Here is a 23,482-nt window from a genome sequence, read left to right on the forward strand (position 1 = left end):
AAATCTAGCGTACTACTGCTTAAGTCAACAGAGTTACTCTGAATTGACACCAGTGTAATGTGATGAGAATGTGGCCCATAAAATGCTGACTGAGGTCACCACTTCTCTTTACCTAAAACAAAAGGGTTAAGCTCCAGTAATACAATGTTTGTGCATGAAGCTGAAATGAGGAATTGTGCTGAAATTAGCATAAATACAGATTGTAAAATTCTTGAGCCTTCGTTCTGAAAATTGCATATGCTCAAGATGCAGCCCAGATTGGGGCTTTGTGAGTGTGCACAAGCCAGACATGCAGGTGTGTATCAGGCATTTTATACTCATATCTTGAACATGCAAACAAATCACATCCTTTTTACAAAATTTGGACCTCATGTTGTTCAGAAACATAAAGAAATCTCAGCAATTAAAAAATAAAATGTTTTCAGGTTCTACATAGCTATTCGATGTAAATATCATTCCTTTTTGTGTTTGACAAGGTGTTTGTACTTAGCTGATAAGGGAACTAAACTAAACTAACTAAAGTTGTTTATTTGATTTGTTCATGTGAAGGTCTCACAAGTTTATAAGATTAAAAAATGCGCCAGCAGTTTATTTTTTTCCACATTAAATCTGTCTGAAACAGCGGGAGGAGACGGCATGGTTGGGAACTCAGGATATTAACTCTTTCTTCAGCCCTTTGATATTTAATATCATATGTCAATTCTTGCATAGCATTTATTATTTATTAATCTAGGTTGTACATATTTTTTAAAATAAAAGATTAGCCACTATAAAGCCAATTACTATTTGTTTGAAAATACTGCTGTTTCGTTTCTTAAAGATCACTGGTGAGATTAAAAGATACAGGGCGATAGCTTCAGCTGGTGTACACCAGCATAGTTCCATTGGCTTCAGCATATCACCATACAGCCCTTGGTCTTCAGTGAAGTAGTCTTCCTTGATTCCAATTAAAAGAAATACCCTGCGTATAACAGGCCTGCTTCTTTTCTCCTTTTAAACTGTTTTCAGATATATTTACTTCAAGTGCAGAGTGTATGATGTCAGCCTGTCCCCAACTGCTCACTTAAATGTTTTGATATCTACACCTTTGCAAATAGAGCAAAACAAAACAAAACAAAAAAATTACTGCCAAACGTCTCCAATGATCTGGAATTTTATTCCATCCATATACATGCATAGTAACAACATCTGTTGAGAAATTATTTCTATCAGAAGTAGAACATTATCTGTGTGATCACCAGTTGCAGTATTGCTACTCTTCTATTTAAATATATCTTATATATGAATTAGATTCATACTTGCAGCATTGAGTTTAGGGTTTCATTTTAGACTGTGCCTTTCAAAAGATAAAACTGACTTGATATGACTTCATTACTTACAATACTGCTTCCAGTAATTTTGTTCATTCTTATAAAGTATTGCATTAACAGCAAAGTTTTAAAAATTGAGACAGAGATGCATCAGCGAAAGAAAATACAAGTACTATACAAGAAAAAAATTGCCATCTTCATTTAACGTACGTTTCAGATTAAGAAAGTGGACAGAAACATACTGCTACATACAAATGCAAAGCCTAATGACTAAGGTACTGTATCTGCTAAAATATAAAGTGCAAACTGAGCCCAATAGTTCAAAAAATTGAAATTTTAAGGCGAACTTTACAGCATAGTTGAAACTTTTTTGCAAGTTATATTTTAGCAGATACATATATCTGCAACAGCATATAAGAAAAAAATCAGGATACACAAGTGCTTTTGAAGCTATTTCTAAAATGCTTTTCTGTATTGTTTGTGACTATTTTCTTTAAAATCTACTATACAGTGCAAACCATATGTGCTACACAATAACTATACAATAACATTACAAATGACTTTAATATAAAGTTTTTAAATAAAAAATAACATAACTACAGCTATGAATACTGCTGGTAAAATAAATTAATATTTTTGAAAATGGCACCAATAATACACTTTACTAATGGACTGTAATGAAATTACACCTTGAAGTCTTCAACTCAGCAATAATGAATTATCTCCTGATTGTCCAGATGTAATTCACACAGCTTTCTTTAGACTGTATGGAACAATATACTAAACACAGGTACCAAAAGTGACCAATTGTTTCATTTGACATGTTCCGCTGCATGTGATGAGCAATAAAACTTCTTGTGAGTTATAAAGTTTGAAAGGTTGTTGAACTGGATGTCACACAGTCGGCAATATTTCCCACTGGTTGGGGCTTGGGTAGAACCATTCACACCTTTTGCTATACTAGACAACTGTTCCTCCGCTGTAGGAATAGCTGGAGAGACATTTTCGTTTGCAGCTAAAGGATTCTCAGAAATCCAAGAGGGAGATTTGTGCCCATCTTCATGTTGAGGATTCTGGGAAATGTTCTCTTGTTGTTGGTTTGTTGCAGGCCTTTCCTCCTGTTTTAGTCCACCATTAACTATTACCATGCCTCTGTTTTTTGGCAATAATGGAAGAGACTCTTTCTTCTGCACAGCACACCCGTTTGAAGGTATCTGGCCTTTAGGAGATTCACCTTCTGTATTTGTGCTTTGATCTAAATCAGTGTTATGGATGACGAGAGAACCAGAAATGTAATCACTTGGCTTTATGCCATAATATGGAGAAAGCTGATCTGCTCCTTTAGCTTTCTTTATTGCTCCAGGGTAAAGGCATTGTGGAAGAAACAAATGTTTGTTTTCTTCTTTTGTAGCAATAAGCTGGGCTGCTTCACTAAAGACTTTAAGTCCTTGAAGAGTGGCTAAGTGTGTAGAAAACAAGTTTCCATTGGGAGAAGACTGTTTCGAGTTTCCATTTTTCTCACATTTGATTATGCTTCTTTCATAACTGACATCAGGGCTGTTTCGTTCACTTTCTGGGTTTTGAAACACTTTGCCCTCAAGCTGTCCCATGTCATTACGCTGATGTGCAGTGACAGGGCAAAAATTTTGCTTATGGGCAAGATAGTTCTCTACCTTATTAAAACTGATCTTGCAAACTGTGCACTCATGGTAGTCCAGAAGCCTTTTTGGAGAGGTGGATGTCCTGTCTGACTGTGATAAACATTTTTTGCTGAGATCTATGGGTACATCCATCTCCAAGGAAGAAACTGTGGAGTGTGGAGTGTCGCACTTTGAAACTGGAATACATTTATTAATGGACAACGAAGTTTCTAGATGCTTTGAGACTATTCCTGGAAAGATATCACACCGAGGATGGTAACATTCTCCAAGACCTTCTGTTGATTCTTGAGTGGATGTGCAAGGGTTGCCAAGATTAGCCACTTCAAGAAACCGTTGTTGAACCAGCTGAGGCCTTTGCTCCTGCTCTGGTAGGCACATCTCATACATCTTCCTTCGTTTACGTGTGCGCATTGTTCTCTGCATAGCAGGCACTTTGCTGGAAGCAGATCTCTTCAGTGGAGGATCATGGCGTGTGGCACAATAATACTGTTTGTGGACCATGTATGTTTCATGTCTGCTGAAAGTAATATTGCAAGCTTCACATGTGGTTTTGTTGGGATCACTTTCTCCTTCTACTAAAGGAGCACTGGGATTCTTCACATCAGCAGGTTTTCCATTCATTTTCTCATCATTGCTGGTTGCAGCTGAGAGCTTCTTAGCCTGTGCCGAAAAGTCTTTTTCATGAACCTTACTGTTTGGCCCAATCAAATCTAAGACAGTGGAGGAGTTGATGCAAGATGTCTGAAGAAGTTGGTTCTCTGCATCGGAGGTGTGAGGAGCAGTATTCAGAATGTTTATAGAACTTTGGCCATTATTGGGACTTACAGCCTCAGGTATTTTTTCAGAAATGCTGGAAAAATCTGGTGACTTTGCCATCTGCTGCCATCGGCTGCTGCAGTAATGCTTTTTATGTACCAAGTAGTTGTCCAAATTGTTGAATGTTATGTTACACTCAAAACAAGTAGCCCCTTTTGGCATCAATGGACTGTAAATTACAGGAGGATAACTGCTACTGCCATGCCTCAGTCTTCGGTGGACCAGTTCAGACATTTTGGCTAAGATCTCTGAAGCCTGGGGAACCACTGTGATGTCCTGGGGAAAAGCAAACTGAGAGAGAAAAGGTCCCATAGGGAAAGAAGGGCCAATATTAGGTTGAACTGGGGAGGAGGCAAGTCTTGGGCTAGATGGTTCAGATTTTATTTTAGTGTATGAAAAACTTTGTTTATTTGTTACAGGCTGTGTTTCTGGCCTCTGGGCCGGAAGGAAAAGTGGAGTCTTTTTTTCACATTTGTCAAGCTCAGTGTCCGAACTTGCATCCTTAGTCTGCATGGTCTTTTGGCTCTGGGGAACTTCACTTCTGTTCAGAAGGTCTGTTGCTGGCTGTAAAGCTTCTTCAGCACCACCTGGAGAGTGCTCAACGTCACTTTCTCTTTGCAGCTTGTTGCCAGAGACATGTAGCTCTTGGTGCTGCAATAACTCCCTCTGAGTTTGGAAGCCAAAATGGCAGTGATTGCATCTAAAGGCAGCTTGAGTGAGATGTGAAAACAGGTGCTGATGAAAGTTTATCACTGAGTCTGCAGTGTAGTTACAAACTGTGCATTTCAGACTAGCACCAGGTGGGAGAAATTCTTCCATTTTCACTCCTATGGAAAAGATAAATAATACACAACAAGTTAGGGTAACTGCTTTCCCCTCATGCAGTATACCATGAAAAGCAATCATATGGAGAATATAAACATCATGAGCACAACTCATTTTCCTCTGGTGAAAATGTTCTGTAAATATTCACCCATATTGGTCACTCAGGCAATGCTTAAATCAATTCAAAATCTCTTTCCAACCAATTGCTATAAGAGGTTCCCAAATTTATCAACTGTGACTATATATGCCATGAACTGGCTCATTTTCCATATTGAGTTCAGCATGGATTCAGAATTTCAGATATGAAGCAGAGAGCCCTCCAATTAATAAAGGGAAGGCCAGAGTAGGGGAAGAATAAAAATAGATCAGGCTCTCTCTAAATGGAAATGCCAAACTAACCCATTCCAGTTTTAGAAACAGCAATTTCCACTTGGAAAAAGCATGTTGTTCCCCATAGATCAATAAGCATTGGGGTCCGATGTTCCACACAAGGATATTCAGTAGGAGCCACAGAGAAATCAAAAGGCTCAGGAGTATGTTCACTTTTCTCTGATCACAGGAACATATCAAGGCAATATGCTTGAGATCCAGTCCTCAAGCTCAGAGGGGGCCTATAAAAAGCACTGAATCAGAGGCAGAGTTGCAGACAGCACATTTCCAATAATCTCCATTACTGTTGGCCAGTGCCCGCTTGGCTGAGATGAACTGCCTATGTGGAAAAGAAGATCCAGGGCTCTGGAATGGGAACTCAGTGGGAGGATTGCTGAAAGGGTGAGTCCACTGTGAGGAAGGAGGAGGGCTGGACTCGGAGGAAAAAATGTCGATGAAGATAGTACTCTTTTAGCCTTACACCACTAATAGTCACATGCAGTTATTGCAGGTAAGGAGTAAGGCTACAATTTCAGAATGGAAATTTTTAGTAAATTTCGTGGCAGAGGTGCGAGAAAAAACAGTAAGACAGAGAAAGGTCACAAAACAATGCAATTTTTGCTACATCAGCATGCACAAGAGTATGATGAGGATGTTCAAAGATCAGGTCCAGGAGAGCCGGAAGGTTGAAGAGTAATCCCACTCCACACTCATCCCCAGTGGCAGCTCATGCCCTGCAGGGCTGGGTCTGGCTCCCCACTCTGGTTGTTGCAACCTGGTCCATGAGGTTGTGGAGCCACTCACATTTGGCCCATCCATCCCTCTGTGGATGGAGAGAGAAGGGTGGATGGGACACATCACTCAGTTTGGGGGCAAGGCCACTCAGTCTGGGGGGGGGGGGGGGCTAACCAAATATGTTTTTACAGCCATTTCATGGACTTTATTAAAATTCACAATTTCTGTGACCACCATGACAAAATCATAGCCCTACTGAGACATATTTTTCTTAGATATGAACTCACCAGAGCTCTTCCTATCAAGTACAGTGTAAGAACAGAAGCAAATTCAAACCATCCCCACAATCTGTGCAGAGAATGAGAGTGTGTTTCAGGTGTACTCAAGCTATAAATGCCTATAGAGCACAACTAAGGGCAGAGTTCTGTGCTGGAAGACCAACAATGGCCTACATTGTCTAAAGAGGAGTCCAGGGCTTCTATGAGTTTAATGAAGAAACATTTGGAAGGAAAAATATCTATGTTTGATTTAGATTTAAAACATTATATATATGTGCATGTGCACATGGTCAATTAAACTGTGTTCACAGTTTCTTCGTAACACTGGAGCAGTGCAGAGCAGTGAGCACCACAGTGAAACTAGCACAAGCTGTGAAAACTCATACTTTAAGACCCAGAGGACACTGCTTCAATCCCTAGTGCTGGTCAAAGTACCCTGTGGCCATCACATATGGGGGGTTTGTCCAGGATATGAACTGCTGTGGGCCTCATATGCTTGGGATTACCTGCCCAAGGAAGTATGTAACACACTGGTTAGTGTGTGTTCTATGCCCCCCTCTGTGCTGATCCATAGAGGATGTGGGTCTGTTATAGCACCCAGCTAGAGCACAGTTCTTTAGCACAAGCTGTAAAGACCTGTAGTTTTAGCTGTGTAGCCCCTGGTTCAGTTCATGATGTCCGCCAGCATGTCATCTGTCACACAGGCAAAAGTGGCAGCCATTAAACTTTCAAAAAGAACAGGAGTACTTGTGGCACCTTAGAGACTAACAAATTTACGCTCAAATAAATTTGTTAGTCTCTAAGGTGCCACAAGTACTCCTGTTCTTTTTGCGAATACAGACTAACATGGCTGCTACTCTGAAACCATTAAACTTTCAGAAGAAGTTCATGCAGATTTTGCAACATTATATTTAAAACGTGTTTAGAAGCAGGAATAGTATCCAATGCACTGAGATTATCCCCCACTGCTTTCACAGTGCACAATGTTACAGTATCTAATTTCTATCATACTAGAATTAGGTAGATGGCACCTTGCTTTACTGTCTGATCAATGGGGTCCTAATCCCCCAAACACATGTGAGTAACTATTACTATTACACATGTAAATAGTCCCACTGAGTTGAAAAGGAAGGTTTTGACTTTTAACAGAGACCTCAACAAATTATTCACATTGTAACACATATTTTTGCATCCTTCTATACTTATACTAATTGTTGTCAAAATGATATTTTACTATCTTAGGGTTAGACCTATAAAGGGACTTAGGTGCCTAACTGGCACTTTAGTTTCCTAGGGCCAAATTTAGATCCACAAAAACACTGCTTAGATGCTGCCTAATCCTGAGCACCTACATTTCTACTGTGCATAAAATACTTAAATATGCATTGGAGCAGGGACTGAAACTTGGGTCTCCCAGGTACATGCCCTAACCACTGGCCTGTAGAGTCATTTTCTCTCTGGCCTAATGAATATTTAAGTCTTTTAATAAATAGTGGAACAGCTCCAACAGGAGGAATTGAGTGTATCCTATCATAGAATAGCTTACAACCTGACGGGTAGGGCAGTCTCTGCTCCAGAGTAGGGATTCAAATCTGGGTCTCCTTCATCTCCGGTGAGTGCCCTAACATCTCGGCTATTGGGTACAAGGGCATCTACCATCTGCTCTTCTTTTTTCTTTTTTTGCAAGAAACGGCTGACCTGGCTTCAGTGCCTACATTTTTTAACTGCTGAAGAGAGATAGGCCCCTCCCTCCAGCCCAAATTTAGGCACCTAAGTCCCTTTGATGGGTGGGGCTTAGGCCCTACCCCACTCTTTGGCATTTCCTATTGGATAGTTTAGGCAGCTCCCTGCTTATTGAATCCTGTTGCTAGGTACATAACTCTCCCCATGAAATGCACAAGGAGCCCAGGCTCTGAAATCAGGGTTGTGTATTCCACTGGGCTCACGGCACCTATACATTAGGGTGGCAGTGCTGAGGCTAAGTCCCCATTGTGGATTTAGCCCTCAGGCTTGTTACATGAGTTCTCCTTCCTGTAAGTATGCATTTTCATCATTTTCTTATCCATGCACTACACATGAACTTTTCAAGTAGCAGACCATTCAGGGAAAGAGCAGAGACATATTGCACATTTTCACGTTTACACTACTGGAAATGTAATATATTATGGTTTAACATGTATTTTTATGTAAATGATTTTCAAGGACATACACAAAGCACTACACAGAACTATAAAATACTAAACTGAAGTTGTGGGGAAAATGAAATGATATTATAATATAGTTTTTTAGAAACAGCATGTAATGATGCAGTTAAAGACAGTAATTTCAATGTATATACACATTGGGGCAGAGTTGTGCCTGCAAATTGCATACGTTCCATCAGTGGAACTCTTTGTCCTGTAATAGATCCGCAGGAGAGAGACCTTCTCCTGCAAACCTTCGGTGACATCCAGCTGCCATGGCACACTGGGCTGGAGCTGCCTCCTGTAAAAATGTAAAACATACATAAGCCCTCCCGAACTCCTACTTACCCAACACGGTCCACAGAGACTTCTGAAGAGCATTTGCCTCTTCCCAGGCATACCTTAGTACATATTTCACTCTAAAGCCAAGTTAACTGCTTAGACCTGACAGCACAGCCTTTCTCATCTACAAACTTTGCATGCCTAGTGGAAACTTCAGTGTGGAATGTTCTGTGTATTTACAACTTGTGATTTTTCAATAATCTGATCAAATCAAAGCTACATTTCAACAGAACACTCAGAGATACTCGATAATAGGTCTAAATCTATGCCAAATTTCAGCTTTCTAATGAATGGGAAGTAATATCTCCATTTTATAAACAAGGAAACTGAATTCAGAGGTTGTGATATGGTTCTAGACTATAGTGGGAGTCAGCATCAGATCTGGAATAAGAATATAGGAGTTCCTAATGCCCATCCTATACTACAAATAACCAAACCTCTCAAGGGACAAAGCTTTACACCTTTGTTTAAATATCAGAGAGAATCTAGGCCATTAAATGACCAAGCGTTTGATTTATGTAAATGCATAAGTAGGTCAGATAAATGCAATACTGGTAGATTAAATAAATAAATTACAAAAATAAACAGATATATGTGAGAGGTGCATGGCCTATATAATACAGTCCAGAAATGACTGATGTCTTAGTAGTATCTACTTCCAGTGCTTGATTGTACTGCTTACATTTAGAGACTCATTGAAGAAGATAAGGTTTATAGTGGTTAATGTTTAAGGAATAGCTACATCTACAGGGGCATATATTGCACTTACCACTGTGAGAATTTAGGTGCATTTCCAGAGCTCTTGCATTAGAAAAACTTTTGGTGCACTGTGGAAAGGGGCAGACACTGGATATCTGATGAGCACTATCTTCATTCTCCTCTGACAGCTGAGCTCCCTCTCTTTGCCTCCCACTGCAGTAGTACATGAGATGGGCCTGCAAATTCCGCTCACTTCGATACCAAATGCCACAGGATTTGCAAGGGAATATATCTTCTACAAGCAAATATAACCAGATGCAGGTTAGCCACAGTGTATTCGGCATCAACAAGTAACATGGCAGGCTTAAGTCCTTTAATTTTTCCATTAAAGAAACAACTTACTTAACAAAATGTTGGTAAGGCAGCCACAGGTTTCATACAATGTCATTTGCAAGGACAAGGGAAAACATTTGTTTGTTTGTTTTATAGGCCAAAATAACATAAAACACTGACCTACATTTTTAGGACACCAATTTTTTTTTAAACTAAAATAGAATTAATAGTTTGTGGCAGAAATGCAGTCTCAACTGTATTATACCACCATGAAAATATTTAATCAGAGATGTTCTCCAGTCACGTGGACCCTGATCCTGCAAAGCCTTACAAATGTGCTTAACTTTAGGCATGTGCATAAGTTTTTGCAGAATCTGGGGTTTGGATTCTTTAAATTAAGACTGCATGTCTTTCTAAAAAATATGTTCTAGTTCAATCACAACTTTATTGGGCTCCAGGCAGGTTTCACTGGGGAAAATTCTATTGCCTGTGATAGCCAGGAGGTCAGACTAGATGATCATAATGGTCTCTTTGTAGCCTAAAATCTAAGAATGTAGTAATTACGGTAACTGAAAAGACCATGCTTTCTTTGTTTCTTGGATTCTTGTCATAACTAATGTTGGGAGTTAAATTTTGTAATATGCTATGACCTCTAATTGTAGGTTGATCCTTAATATTCCACTTTCTGAAACAGGACAAAAAGTTAAAATGTTGAAGTTTTCTTCTGAATGGAAATTCCAAAAAAATTTGATTCAGAAATATCAAAATGCTTCATTTAGACATTTTTGATCAAAACAAACCATCTAGACATTTCCCTATTGCCTTATGGGAGTTATAGTTAGGGTTACCAGACAGCAATTGTGACAAAACGGGACAGGAGGTGGGTGGGTGTGTGTTTGGGGGGGCGGGGGGCGGGGAAGGATTAATAGGCGCCAAAAAAAAAAAAAGTCCCCAAAAATGGGACTGTCCCTTTAAAATCGGGACATCTGGTCACCCTAGTTATAGTTCCAGCTCCCATTCCCCCCTGTGGGATAGGCTCTTTGACCTGACAACATCTCCTATAATAAATGTAGAGTCATGCGATTACCATGATGCACCATGTAAAGGAAATGCACTATGAAAGATGTCATCTACTATGGAGCTCGGCCCAAAAGAGAGAATGGGGGATGGAACTACACTGCCATTAGGCAATGCACCAGAAATAAATGCAGCTCAATTTTTTTATCTAATTTGAAACAAAACATTTTAGGTCAAGTCAAATGAAATATTCTGATATTGGTTGAACTTATCTGAAACAAAACATGTCATTTACATTTTCCTGATGGAAAGTCAAAATTTTTAATTAAAATCAAAATTTTCCTGCTGAAATTTTTAATTTTGTATCAGAGGTATTAGTCTGTATCCACAAAAAAAAAACCCAAGGATTCCAGTGGCACCTTAAAAACTAATATATTTATTTGGGTATAAGCTTTTGTGGGTAAAAAGCCCACTTATTCAGATGCATGGAGTGAAAATTACAGATACAGGCATAAATATATATAGGCATATGAAGAGAAAGGAGTTAACTTACAAGTGGACAAGAAATGCTGAAGGCCAATTTAGGCAGGGTGGATGTAGTCCACTCTGAATAATTGATGAGAAGGTTTTTTTTTCAATTTTGTGTAATCTGCACAAAAACTTTCCGATAGAAAATTCCTGACCACCCTAACTGTTAGCATTAATAAAAAGAATGCCAGCTGACTAAAGCCCATTTCCAGAAGGCAGATGATCCTGCTTTTTGTTTCCTTATATTTCAGCTTGATATTGCTGTCACTACTATCTCTGGGTACTGGTATATTTTAACTTATTTCTTTTAACGGCACGTTCACAGTAAATGTGACCAGTACAATTCTTTGCACAAAAAATAAACAGCTATCTAGAAAAAATAAAGCTATTGGCAAGACATTTATAGTCATCCAGCATTGAACCTGGTGGGATTACTCAAAGAATAGGTATTATTCACATGAATAAGGGCTGAATCTGGACCTATATGATTCTAGTGCATCCAAACCTTGAATATTGTGTAGCGTTCTGGTCACTTAATTATTGCAAAGTATTTATAAACTACAAGAAGCATAGGGAAGTGCTACAATATAGGAATGGAAGGACTGAGTGACAAGGAAAGATTAAAAGAGCCAAATATATATCACAGGGTTAAGTGACGACTAAGGAGGAACATGATATCAGCTACCAATTTTTTGAAAGATGTCAACAGCAAGGAAGACGAGCAATTAGGATTGTATTAGGGGTCTTAATAGCAGTAATTCGGTGAACTTAATAAACAGAATATTTAGGCTGAATGCTCTGATTCAAGAAGTTATATGCAGTGTTGTTGTAACCCTGTTGGTTGTGGGATATTAAGAGACAAGGTGGGTGAGGTAATATCTTTTACTGGACCAACCTCACCCAGCTTGACTCTCTGATTCAAGAAAGCACTTAGCTCCTACTTAAGTCCTGCTCTACACAGCATGTGATTATGTCCCTTTAACATCAATGGGACTTAAACACAGGCTTAAGAATCCTTCTTGAATACAGATGCTTTCATGAATTGGAGCTAATACAAAGAAAATTTCTGACAATGACCTCTATTGCATTTTGAAACAGTTTCAGAAGAGAAGTGGTAGAAGCTATTTCTATTGCTTAAGAAATAGAAAACTAGCCTGGATAAATATTAGAATATGTATTGTGAAGACCAAGCCTGCATTGACTGAAAGATGATGGACCAGGTGAGCTAAAAGGTCTTTTCATCTCTATTTTTATGATTTTCTAATTCTGCGAACAGATTTACAGAGCTTCTGTCTGAGGGAGGGCCAAACACTATCCTGTACAGCTATCATCCCAATTTTCTACATCTATTTTTGCTCTGTTAAAAAAAAAAGAAACATAACAAAAAACAAAACTAGAAAAAGCTATGGTACAATATTATTCACTTACTGTTGACAATAGCTGTAGGCAAAATAGATGCCATAGCAGCTTGTTGAGGAAGCAGTTGTATTGAGTCCAGCAGACGTGCAGGATACATCCCTTCTGTAAGAGTCATCTGACTGGCCGCTTGTAGCCTTGAGTCAAAATCCACAACAAAGGCAATTAGCTCTTCACCCTCAGAGATGCTCTTAGTTGTGGTACACCAAAGTTGGCCACCTATATGAAAAATAATAAAAGAAAGATTTAATTGGGAACATAAATCTGCAGAAGAACTTCAAACATAGGTGTGGTATCTTTAAACCCTTTTCTAACTGGATTATTTGTGAGGAGGAGGCAGATAACTCCTGCTTTTTAAAGTTCTATTTTTATCTGTAGAAGAATTTTCAAAATACTGTTAAGGAAGCCATGATAAAAATATATGCATATATTCTACAATCAGTTCAACTAAAGAACAATCACCCTAATTCACCCTTTTGTGTCCTAAGAGACTGACATGACCAGAACTCAGATATAGGCAAAACTATTTTAACTGGCACTTTTCCAATCATTATATTTTTACTGCACTTCCTGGATATTTTTTTCATACCACAGTTTCAGTTTTATTCCAAGTGCCTCATCCACAGCAGAATAAAAAAACGCCAAAAGCTGCAAAGACGAAATCAGATTTCTTCATAAGGTCATTTCCCCCCTCCCTTATGTTTGCTACCATCTTTCTCTGAAAAATATTTTCTTATGTAATATTTTTCATAACATGACTGTTTTATCTCTGCTTACATTGACTGAACTTCCTGAAAAGAAGATATGCCAAAGATCTGTTTCATAAAGACTTATTCAAATAAAGGTTTGTTTAAAAGGGGAGGAAGGGGGAAACTTTCATCAAACAGAAAGATACACTAGAGCTCTGTGCTGCAAATGTCACGTGCAGTGCATTAAAAAGAAAATTAACTATGCAAGTACATCTACTAATGTATTTGAATGTGATAGTGAATGCTCATTTATTTAACATGTTTAGACAGGCAAAGCACTTATATTGTGTTATCTACACTCTCAGGCCTAGATACATATCCAGTATAGTTATGCCTGAAATAATGTTGCATACTTTATATGTTATAAAGCTTTTGTTCCCCAAGGTTTTGTATATATAGCAAAAGCTATATGTTGTATTCATTAGGCAAGCAAAACTGTACTCATTTTGATAAGTAATATTGCTGTGTTTATCTTTCAGCATAACTGCCTTTTCAACTGCACTTCATTTTTTTCCCCTCAAAGAGATTATAGTTTTAAAACAACTTGTTGCAAAAATCTGGTGGAGGAGATAACAACAGTGTATGATATGCCACAGCTAAATGGAAGAATTAAGACATTGTTTTAGAGAAATCTTGGACAATTAATTAAACCAGTCTATTAGCTTTCAAAGATGAGCAAACAAAACAGCATCAGTGACAATGTGTTTCAGTGGAAAAATAAAGCTGAGCTTCCAGACCTCAAAGTGGTATAAAAGTTTCAAAGCAGAAAAGTTTCTTTGCATTCAACCTTTAGTATTACAGCAGTTGAAGGTAGCTATGAAGTTTACAAACAATTTATTTTAACAGGACCCATGTAACGTAAGGTTCACTGCTTTCCAGAATTAAGGCATGCAAAGATGCAACTCTCACCAATTTCCTTTCGAGAATAAGGAGATGAAAAGTGAAGACAGCAATACAACTATATCTACAAGTCTGGAATCTTAATAATCAACCAGGAACATGAATATTAATTGCTGGATTAGTGCCTCACACTGATGTAAATCAGGAGTAAATCCACTGAAGCCATTGGTGTTATACCAGTACAAAACCAGTGTGAGAAGAGAATCAGACTAATGGATGTTTAATCAGCCTCTTAGATATAACAACTTTGAGCTACATGACTTTAATTTGAGACTCTGTAACCAGCTACACTATTTTACCTGAGGACACATACATGACTTATTTGTGTGAATGGAGGGCGGAGTTCCATTGATTGTGTCACACTTTCTGTTTTATTCTTATTTATATATGAAACTTGTAGTGTAACAATAATTCAGTGTGTTATTATACATTTTTATAAGAACACTGTAGTATAAGGGCGTGTGCTGTAGTCTTATAATGCTATACATTTTGTATTAAAAATAAAATTGAAATGTGCCACATTAAGAAAACCACCTTTCTTTCCACAGCAACAATCCTGACATGCTGTATCCTGGGGAGGGGGGTGGGGGAAGATATTACTTACAGGGTCTCCAGCTGCAATCAGTCTGGATCAAAATCCTTGTACACCAGGAATAGGGGGCTGACTCAATATCCTTGCACCAGAGTTCCTGAGAGCCAATTAGGATTATTCCTAAGAATTATGGTCCCCCCACCAATACATTTGCTCTTTAATTGTGTTATGTAGCACTTTCCATCCATAGGTATGGGGAGCATTGTACTCCCCACAGTGCATGCCTGTCCCTTTCCATAGGCCGGTGCAGATGGGGATGGGTCAGGGCAATAGCCACTCTTCCCTGCCCACAAGGGACTAAGGAGAGCACTTAGTGCAGGAACTGCAATTGTGCTGGCGCTTATCTAGGCTGGCAAGAGGTGACAGGGAAGACTTCTTGTCCCCTCTCCTCCACTGCACACCCATATGGGCCAGGCAGAATCAAGTCCCGATGGCCTGATCCAAAGCCCACTGAGGTTAATAGATAGACTCCCACTGATTTAAATGTGTTTTGGAATATGCTCTTCAGGTCAGATTGTGAACGCTTTATTCACATTGGTGACCAGTAACTCACTCGAGTAATCCCATTGATGCCAAGGGTGACCAATCTGGCCCCAAGTGATTTGATCATTAGATCAGCCAAAGGAAGAGGCAGCATTGTTTACTGAGTCACTTGGGTAAAGTTTGTTTCAGCGAATATGAGCTATATATCAGAATGCTACAAGACAACACTGAGCCAGATCCTGAGCTGGTATAAATTGACATAGTCCTGTTAAAATCAATGGCGCTAAGCCAGTTTGCACCAGCTGAGGTTCTAACCTGGAGGCTGCCCAATGGAACAGAAAGTACAATTCCATAGCTGTTCTAAAATGATAGCTACAAAATCAGCCAAACAAAACGGAGTTAACATACATTATCTAGGCATCAAATCCAAGATCAACAAAAAAACAATCAACAGATATTGCTTAAGCATTTATCCCCACTCCTTATTAGCTTACATTTGAATAAAAATATAATTAACTAGTTATGCAAAGAATTAGAAACGTTTATTTAATCAGAGAAAGTTGGGGAAGTGGAATAATATCATATTGTGCGAACTAGAGCAAAAAATTACATTCCAACTGCATTGGCATGATTTCTTTATCAAATTGCATCACACATTGAATCAGCTATCTGATACCTTCATAGCTTCCACCAAATGGAAAGATTATTTGCGGATCTTCTTCGTCTGTCTCTTACCCTGCAAACACAAGTAACTCTTTTGCTGCTTAAAAATAAAACTAACTAAAACAACTTCAAGTTCTATGAAAAGGAAAAAGATGTCCCTGAAAAACTGTGGACTTACTGTTCTTTGTAATGTTTATGATCAAGATTCTTGTGCAAACAGATCTGGTTCCTAACAGGAAGCTTATGAATCATACTCATAATTGCTGTCAAAACTGCAGTGAAGTGTACTGCAAGTTTTGATAATAAAGAATAGAGTCACAGTTCAAACTTGATTACATTTTGGAAATTCATGCTGCTCTTACAAGAATCAGTGGCCTTAAATATCTTCTTCTCCTGCCAAATTTTTCACTTGCACTTTTTATTATTTATGAAATCGGTGTCTGCACAATGTCATGCAGACCTCTGTTGATAAAGTCTAATTAAGATTAAGACAAGCCTTTTGGAAAGGTTCCCATCATTAGCAGACATGATAAACACAAAAATACTCCCTACTTGTCAACCAGCAGCAATTCAGTAACCTAACAGTATTATCTGTTGCTAGGCTACAGAGCTGACAAAGCTTCAATTATATTATGCGGTCCTACCTATAGAATACTGTATAAGCAAAATGTATCTAATATAAAAGCATTTAACTTCATCCATACTATCTGCAATTCATGGCTTCTTTCAATGGCAAAAATCAGGTTAATAATTACATACCATGCTGCAAAAATCTTTGCGATGAGTTATGTTTGCAGAATTTTTTCTAATTTATCTGTATGATTGATAGACATTTGCTTTGTAAAAATAATAAAATGCAAGCAATGGGTAGCTGTAAACCACTAGCAGAACTACATCTGGGCTCATCAAGATATGGAACCAAGCTTGGTATAAAAATATATATAGTAAATTGAACCAATTAAATCACATTCAGATGTGGTAATACTCTGCCTTCAGTATGTAGGAGGACAGGGCGCACTGAGGAGATAGATATGTATACTGCTATAAAACTTTATTTTATGTAAGACGCACATCTAGGTACATAATAGAAAGTTGCTTGATTTTTCAATAGCCTCTTCATTTTCTCTCCCTATAATAAGGCAGTTGATTTTGAGATTTTATAAATAATTCAGCCTTTATTTACTGTCTTTTGTATGAGTGATTTTCTCTGAAGGGAAGCTGTGAAGTGAAGGGACTATATGGGTGGCATTGATTTTTAAGCAGAGTTCCCCATTGACTTAAAATGGGTGAAGCTCTTCTTAAAAATCAATAGCAGCCTATGGCCTCTGATTAGTAACTTTGTTGCTTGTATTTGAATTAGCTTTAAAGAGCAGGTTGCTAAAAATAGTTTCACTTCCCTCTTAAAACAAAGGCAATGGCTAAATGCAATGCAAGAACATTTTAACTGAATCATATAGACACAAGCACTACCATCATGGTAGTGCAGCTATCTTACCCCACATATGAAAAGGAACCCACGCATTAAAAATGTACAGCCAGTCCTGCCATTTTTTGGTATTTTTATCCAAATTATTAATCAAAACTTGGTCTGCCTAACCTTTTGAATCTGGATTTTTGATTGTATATCTTAGGTACAAGGTTAGAAAATAAATAATTGCTACTGAAACCAGTCTTCATACTTAAATAGTCTCAGAATACAAACCTATTGTGCCAGTGAGTCTGAAGTATTGTTTTGGCTGCCTATATTTTGTGCTTAGTGTTTTTGACTGTGTTATTGCAACAGCATAAGAGGCCATTTCCTGTATACATACGTTTTTATAAAGGAGGGTCAGAAGACTATCAGAAGTCATTTAATCAACAGCTTGTATTAGTCTACGGACCATAATGACTTCCAGGCACAATCAACTGAATGAAACCTGCCCCTTCTCTGAATGAAATGGTCCTATTTTACAAAAAGACATTTTTTGTTAACAGCCTTGGGGAAAAAATAACTTTGTTTATTTTATATCATCCTTGCTTTGTGTTTTATTTCTAGCATTTGAGGGAAATTTGCAAATCCATAACAGGACATAATCTTCACATTTGTTTTTCTTCCCTCCATGGGGTTGTGACTGTTCAGAATAATTTCCTATACTGTTGAATGCCCTCATTTTAGTATGGCACAAGTTACTGCCCAGATCTCTAATTTTCAACATTAGCAGAGTACTTATATCTATATGTAGCCACGTTGCTTAATAGAAATTATAATGAATTCAAATCCAATACTGTTGAAATTTTTGACAGTAGAGTAGTGCAAGGAATAGAACTTATAAATTATGTGTGCCCCTTCTTTGAAAAATGCTTTGGAGGTTTCTTTGTGCATTGGCAAATACAGAAGGAATATGAGGTATTGTGTGGATCCTCCTGCACAGCACCTGATAAAAGAATAAAGAGCTGTGACATATTCTTAAAACAATAGAGGAATTAAAGAGAAACAATGGGCCAGCTGCTTCATTAATACAATCAAAAGAGAGCCCAGCACAGAGGAGTCCAGATAATTAAGCACTACTCTTTTAGACCTTCTTTCTATAAGAAAATTGCTTAAAAAATTATTAACTACTTCATAGTTGTTAGATAGATCTATGTACTTGTTTACTTAGGTTGATTAATGCCTTTTCATTATTCTCTAATATGCCAACTCATGGTTTATACAAGTTTTTGAATAAAATAAGGTAAGCATAACTGATATGGATCTGTAGTATATTCAGCAATAAATCAAAAGCATTTTGTGAACAGTCTTTTCTGTTGATAAATAATTCTCAACATTTTAAACTTGTATGCACAAACTAAACACTTTGTAGAATACTTTTGCCATCTAAGTATTTTAATGCCAGGACTCCAAACATCTCTTTAGAGAGCATCTCAACAGCCCGGCATGCAAATTTGGACTTCTCTAACAATTATAACAATGTTTACAATGCTAAATTAAAATTAATGAGTTGATTTCCTAAGCTGTTGTATAATTTTTCCTTGTTTACCGATCAAAGGAGATTGTCAAATGATACTGACCCTCTAATTTTAACTTAGCTGTGGCATATTATAACTCTGCAGTATATTGACTGCAGAAATTGTAAAACCTATTATATTATATAATGTTAAAACAATAAGTGTAAGAGCAAGCGCTCACATTCCTTGGGGGAAATGTAGTGCATTTGGCTCAGAATAAAATGTGAAACTTGCTTTTTTTTTTTTAAATTCATGGATGCTACAAAATAAAAAAACAATAATGCATTATATTATGCAGTCCAATAAAAGACTCATTCAACTAAACACTGGACAGCTTTGAAAGGGATGATTCCAAGATGAGTGACTTTTAAGAAATACAATGCCAGATTGGAAATAAAGAAGAAATATACCTCTTAAGAGAATAAGGGCCTGCTTCTTAATCCAAATGAATGTGAGTTTTGTTACTGACTTCAGTACCAAGGACCGATCCCTTAGCAATATGATAAAGGAGTAAATGTTTTAATTTGAATATAGTGCGTTTCATAAAAAATTGTCACCTATTATATAGTTTATTTATGCAATACAGCTTTAAAAATATCTCTTCAATCCTAGGAGAGAAAAGAATCAAAACGGAAGCATTCTATGCTGAACCACTTTCAATGAGGTAGAAGTTCTTTCCTGTATGCAGCGTGACCACTGTTTAACGGATAGTTACAGTATTTCAGTAGCTCTCTTTCATTAATACTGCAATACTACTTGAGCTACTGAACCCCAACTAAACTGCATGTTTCAAAATCAGAACTGGTATATCTAGCAATGAGATTTGACCTCTCATTTTACCCTTGCTGTCAGCTTTTTTTTTAGTACATTTGAGGATTTGTATTTGTTTCTTTCAAAGAAATACCAGAATTAAAACAACATAAAATTCCATTAGATACAGATGTAAACTACATCAATGTTCAGAAAATATTCACAGGAAAATAATGTGGTAATTTTATTTGTGCCCCCTTCCCCCCGATTGAGCTGTCACAGCTTATTTACCACAGGGGGAGACAGTTAAACTCATATTCTTAGAAGTTGTGTGCATTTAAGAGGCTTATATATTTCTTCTGGGACCCTCGTTCAAATCCTGAGCTAATCAGAGTGAATACATATCTTTCTATTAGATGGCTGTAAAAAGTCTTAGGTGAAATCAGTTCCTGGTGGACGACAGTCCACAGCACAAAACGATTAAATATTTGGCACAAATGGCAATAGTTACTTGAAAGGCCTGAATGAAACTGAAAACTGAAATATCCTCCGATATCACCAGAAGTTGGGTCTGCTGCTAGGGGTTGAAACTGAAGTGCTGCCACAAATGCTAAACCTGTTATATTTCCTTAATTCAGCATAAACACTGACAAATGAGCTGAAGGAATTCTTGTACCGGTACAGCACCTATTTATTTTCTCAGGGCATTACTTTTTGTCCATATTACTTTATATTTGGGGATACACCTTCCTTACCCCTTTAAAGGAACATCAATTGGGTATTAAAAAAAGGAACATATCAATATTCATGAGCTAGAAACCATAGAATCATAGGACTGGAAGGGACCTCATAGGTCACCTAGTCCCATCCCCTGCACTAAAGCAGGACTAAGTATTATCTAGAAAATCATTAAAGAACAGTGAACGATGTAATATGGCCCTCCCATGTGCATTAACACCCCTCCTCTCCAATCATGAAGCCCAGATTTTGGGGGCACACTGCCTCAGCAAACTCCTCCACCCTTTGATGCCTTACAGCAACAAGTGGACTGGAGCCCTTCACAGAATTTCCCAGGAGAAGAAGCCATTTAAGACAATCACAGGAATGAGACTCAGCCGCCTTTGTCAGTAGCAACAGGGTTCAGGGAGAGAGGATTAGCTGATGAGCCCCACTATACTAGAGGTAGGTCTTAAGGTGCACGTTTCCAGAATCCCTGCTTCCCTGCCAGCAGAGTCATAAGATGGCCCTTTTGTACCCTTAGGAAGCTGACAATGATGCCAGCAGTTCTGGACGTGGTGTGCTGTTTTGTGGAGCTGGAAGACTGTTAGTGGGAGGAGATCTGGGAAAGAATGATAAGGAGGTTAGAGAGTGGGCATGCCCTGGTGACACATTCACAAGTCTGCACTGAGGGAAATCAGAGCACATCATATAACTTTTCAAATGACTTTCTCCACTCTTGCACCTGACACCTGTCGGGATTTGCCATTGGACAGCTGCAGAGTGAATGAGGCAGGTACTTAAGGAGGAGGAGGAAGGTTTATGTAGAGGGAGAAGGCCCATCACCTTAGGAAGCTGTGGGGATAGTTTGTATTTTTTTAAAAAATGTTAAGTAGAGGGGCAGCTGGGATAGTCTTCTATGGAATGGGGAAAACAAAGAGAAACAAACAAATAAATAATAGGCTGTGGGCTGGGTCACTTTTTCCAGAGGAGAGCAATGATAAGGGAGCTCAGCGGACCGTGGATTAACTGGACTTTTTATAAATTTTAATAACCCCCATTCAACATCTGGAACCATTAAGTTGTGCACACTGTAACTATGCAAACGTGCTTTTATTACTTGACTTCCCTTCTCCACCTGTTTGTTACACTTATTTGTTGAATCTTTTCTTTAATGAGGTCACAATCCGAAAATGAGTGCTGCACAGAGTTCACTTCAAGATCAGGGCTGTAAATTGATGGGATTGCTCACAGTGTGTAAATTTAAACATATACATAAGTTTTTTTAGGGTCGTGGACTGAGTTTACAAATTCTTCAAAGCAGGAGCTGTGGTTCCTCTAGATCTGTATAGTGCCTTCCATTATAGCTTCCTCGTCCTGACTGAGGACTTTAGACATTCCCATAACATAGATAACAATAATGAAATAGAACCAGTTTTCCTAAAAAAGATTACAGTGACTTCTGCTCCTATTTACAGGATGTAAGGGGCACTGTACGAACCACAAAGACAAGGAGGCTCCTCTTTATGCATTTACATCATGGGAAAAATTTGCTCCCACTGAAGTCACTGGGCGATTTTCCTTTGACTGCAATGGGAGCAAGATCATATGACTTTCCAGTGCTTAATTTCTAAAAAGACAGCTAAGTGAAAAGACATTTATAAGGAGACTCTCAGGTCAAATTTGTTCCCAAATTGAATTCTTATACAAATATTCTTTTGCAAAACTGTAGAATATTAAAAATCTTCCGTTAAAAAGAAATTCCAAGAGTTAAAATCAAAATACTCCCAATATAAATAAGCATTCCCCATCTGTGTCTGAAATGCAAACACTGTAGTATTGGTCTTTGCATGAAAACCTGGAAGTGTGAAGGACTACAAAATGATGAAAAACAAAGATGAAAGTGACTGGTTTATTTTCCTTGTACGATCTGTGTGAAATGCCAAAAATAAATAAGTACCATAAACTGTAAACAGTATGTTATTTCCCATCTAATAATCTGGGGCATTATTAGTAATGTAGGGCCAAAGCTAGTGAAGTAAACAGGAACAAGATTGAACTCATTAGGCTCAAAATATATTTTAAATTATTTTTAATCAGACAGTATCCCTTAAAAATTATGAATCAGAGACAAATGAAATAAATTAAAGCACGTAATATTGATTAGCTATTAGGATTCTGCACTGGGTGATTTTTTCAAAATAGGCTTTATAACAAATACCAATTTACTAAGCATCATACAGGTGCATAGAAGCTGCCAATCTGACTGACTGCATGGTCAGCATGATTTCGAAATGACCAGGGAAGAAATGACTGTATACCCCAAAGGCAAGCTGTCAAAATTGAGGTTGCAGCTGATAAACTGATTACAAAGCTGCTTAAGACTTTGCTTGTAAACAAAAGCATTTATCAACTAATAATTTGCAATAAACTGATGTAACTCCCAGCTGAGCCCCAAACTGTAATTGTCTTTACCATCTGCCTATTAAAATACCATTCTTCATCACTATACAGGAACAGAAGGGAGAAAATCTCCAACTACTACATAACTTGCATGCTTATAAATAATCTGTGAGCATTCCACACTTTCATTATTGCTGCGGGGTTTGTACACTTAATTTCTGTCTTTCGGTGCTTACAAGTGCTCCCAAATTGGCAAAAAAAAAAGTAATAAATACTGCCTGCTGCTAAAGAAAAAGAATTATATAAGTTCATCATACTCTGCTGTTCCTTAATTTTTTCTCTTTTTGCCACTCCATAGGAATTTCCTGATGGATGCCCCCTCAAGCACAACCTTGCAAATGAAACTCTCAACTCCTTTTCAGCTTGTCACTTTCCATTACCTTTCTTTCTTATACATTCATTTCTTCAAGTGGTGCATTTGCTTCAATAGGGCGTCAGTTAAAACATGTTGGTTCCCTGTGGTGCGGTTTGCAAGGGTTTGTGGGATCCTGCAGGGATTGTGTAGAACTACAGAGACAGTTTGAAGAGCATTTTGCAGGCCCCATGGTGCGACTTCCTGAAAATTGAGTGAGTTTGCCCTACTCTTTCTTCAAGCTCTTTGCACTCTTAATCCTGAGAAAAGTTGCAGACTTTCAGTGAATTTCAGAATCGACAGAATCAGATGTTCT

At 38.0% G+C, this 23,482-nt stretch overlaps 1 protein-coding gene across 3 annotated transcripts in view; it reads right to left on the reverse strand.

Moving 5' to 3' along the window:
• Nucleotides 1-1,135: 1,135 nt before the first annotated feature.
• ZFPM2 (zinc finger protein, FOG family member 2) overlaps nt 1,136-23,482 on the reverse strand; it is a 443,433-nt gene continuing 421,086 nt past the window's right edge. For all 3 annotated transcript variants that reach the window (XM_084620788.1, XM_084620787.1, XM_084620786.1), the window contains 3 exons: nt 12,525-12,731; nt 9,289-9,513; nt 1,136-4,614 (listed from right to left, as the gene is read on the reverse strand). In XM_084620788.1, coding sequence (XP_084476914.1) covers nt 2,123-4,614; nt 9,289-9,513; nt 12,525-12,731 — 2,924 coding nt within the window. In that variant the 3' untranslated portion in view covers nt 1,136-2,122. The remainder of the gene's footprint in view (nt 4,615-9,288; nt 9,514-12,524; nt 12,732-23,482) is intronic.

Source organism: Lepidochelys olivacea (genome assembly GCF_965140295.1).
Source record: "Lepidochelys olivacea isolate rLepOli2 genome assembly, chromosome: 2".
NCBI lineage: Eukaryota > Metazoa > Chordata > Testudines > Cheloniidae > Lepidochelys > Lepidochelys olivacea.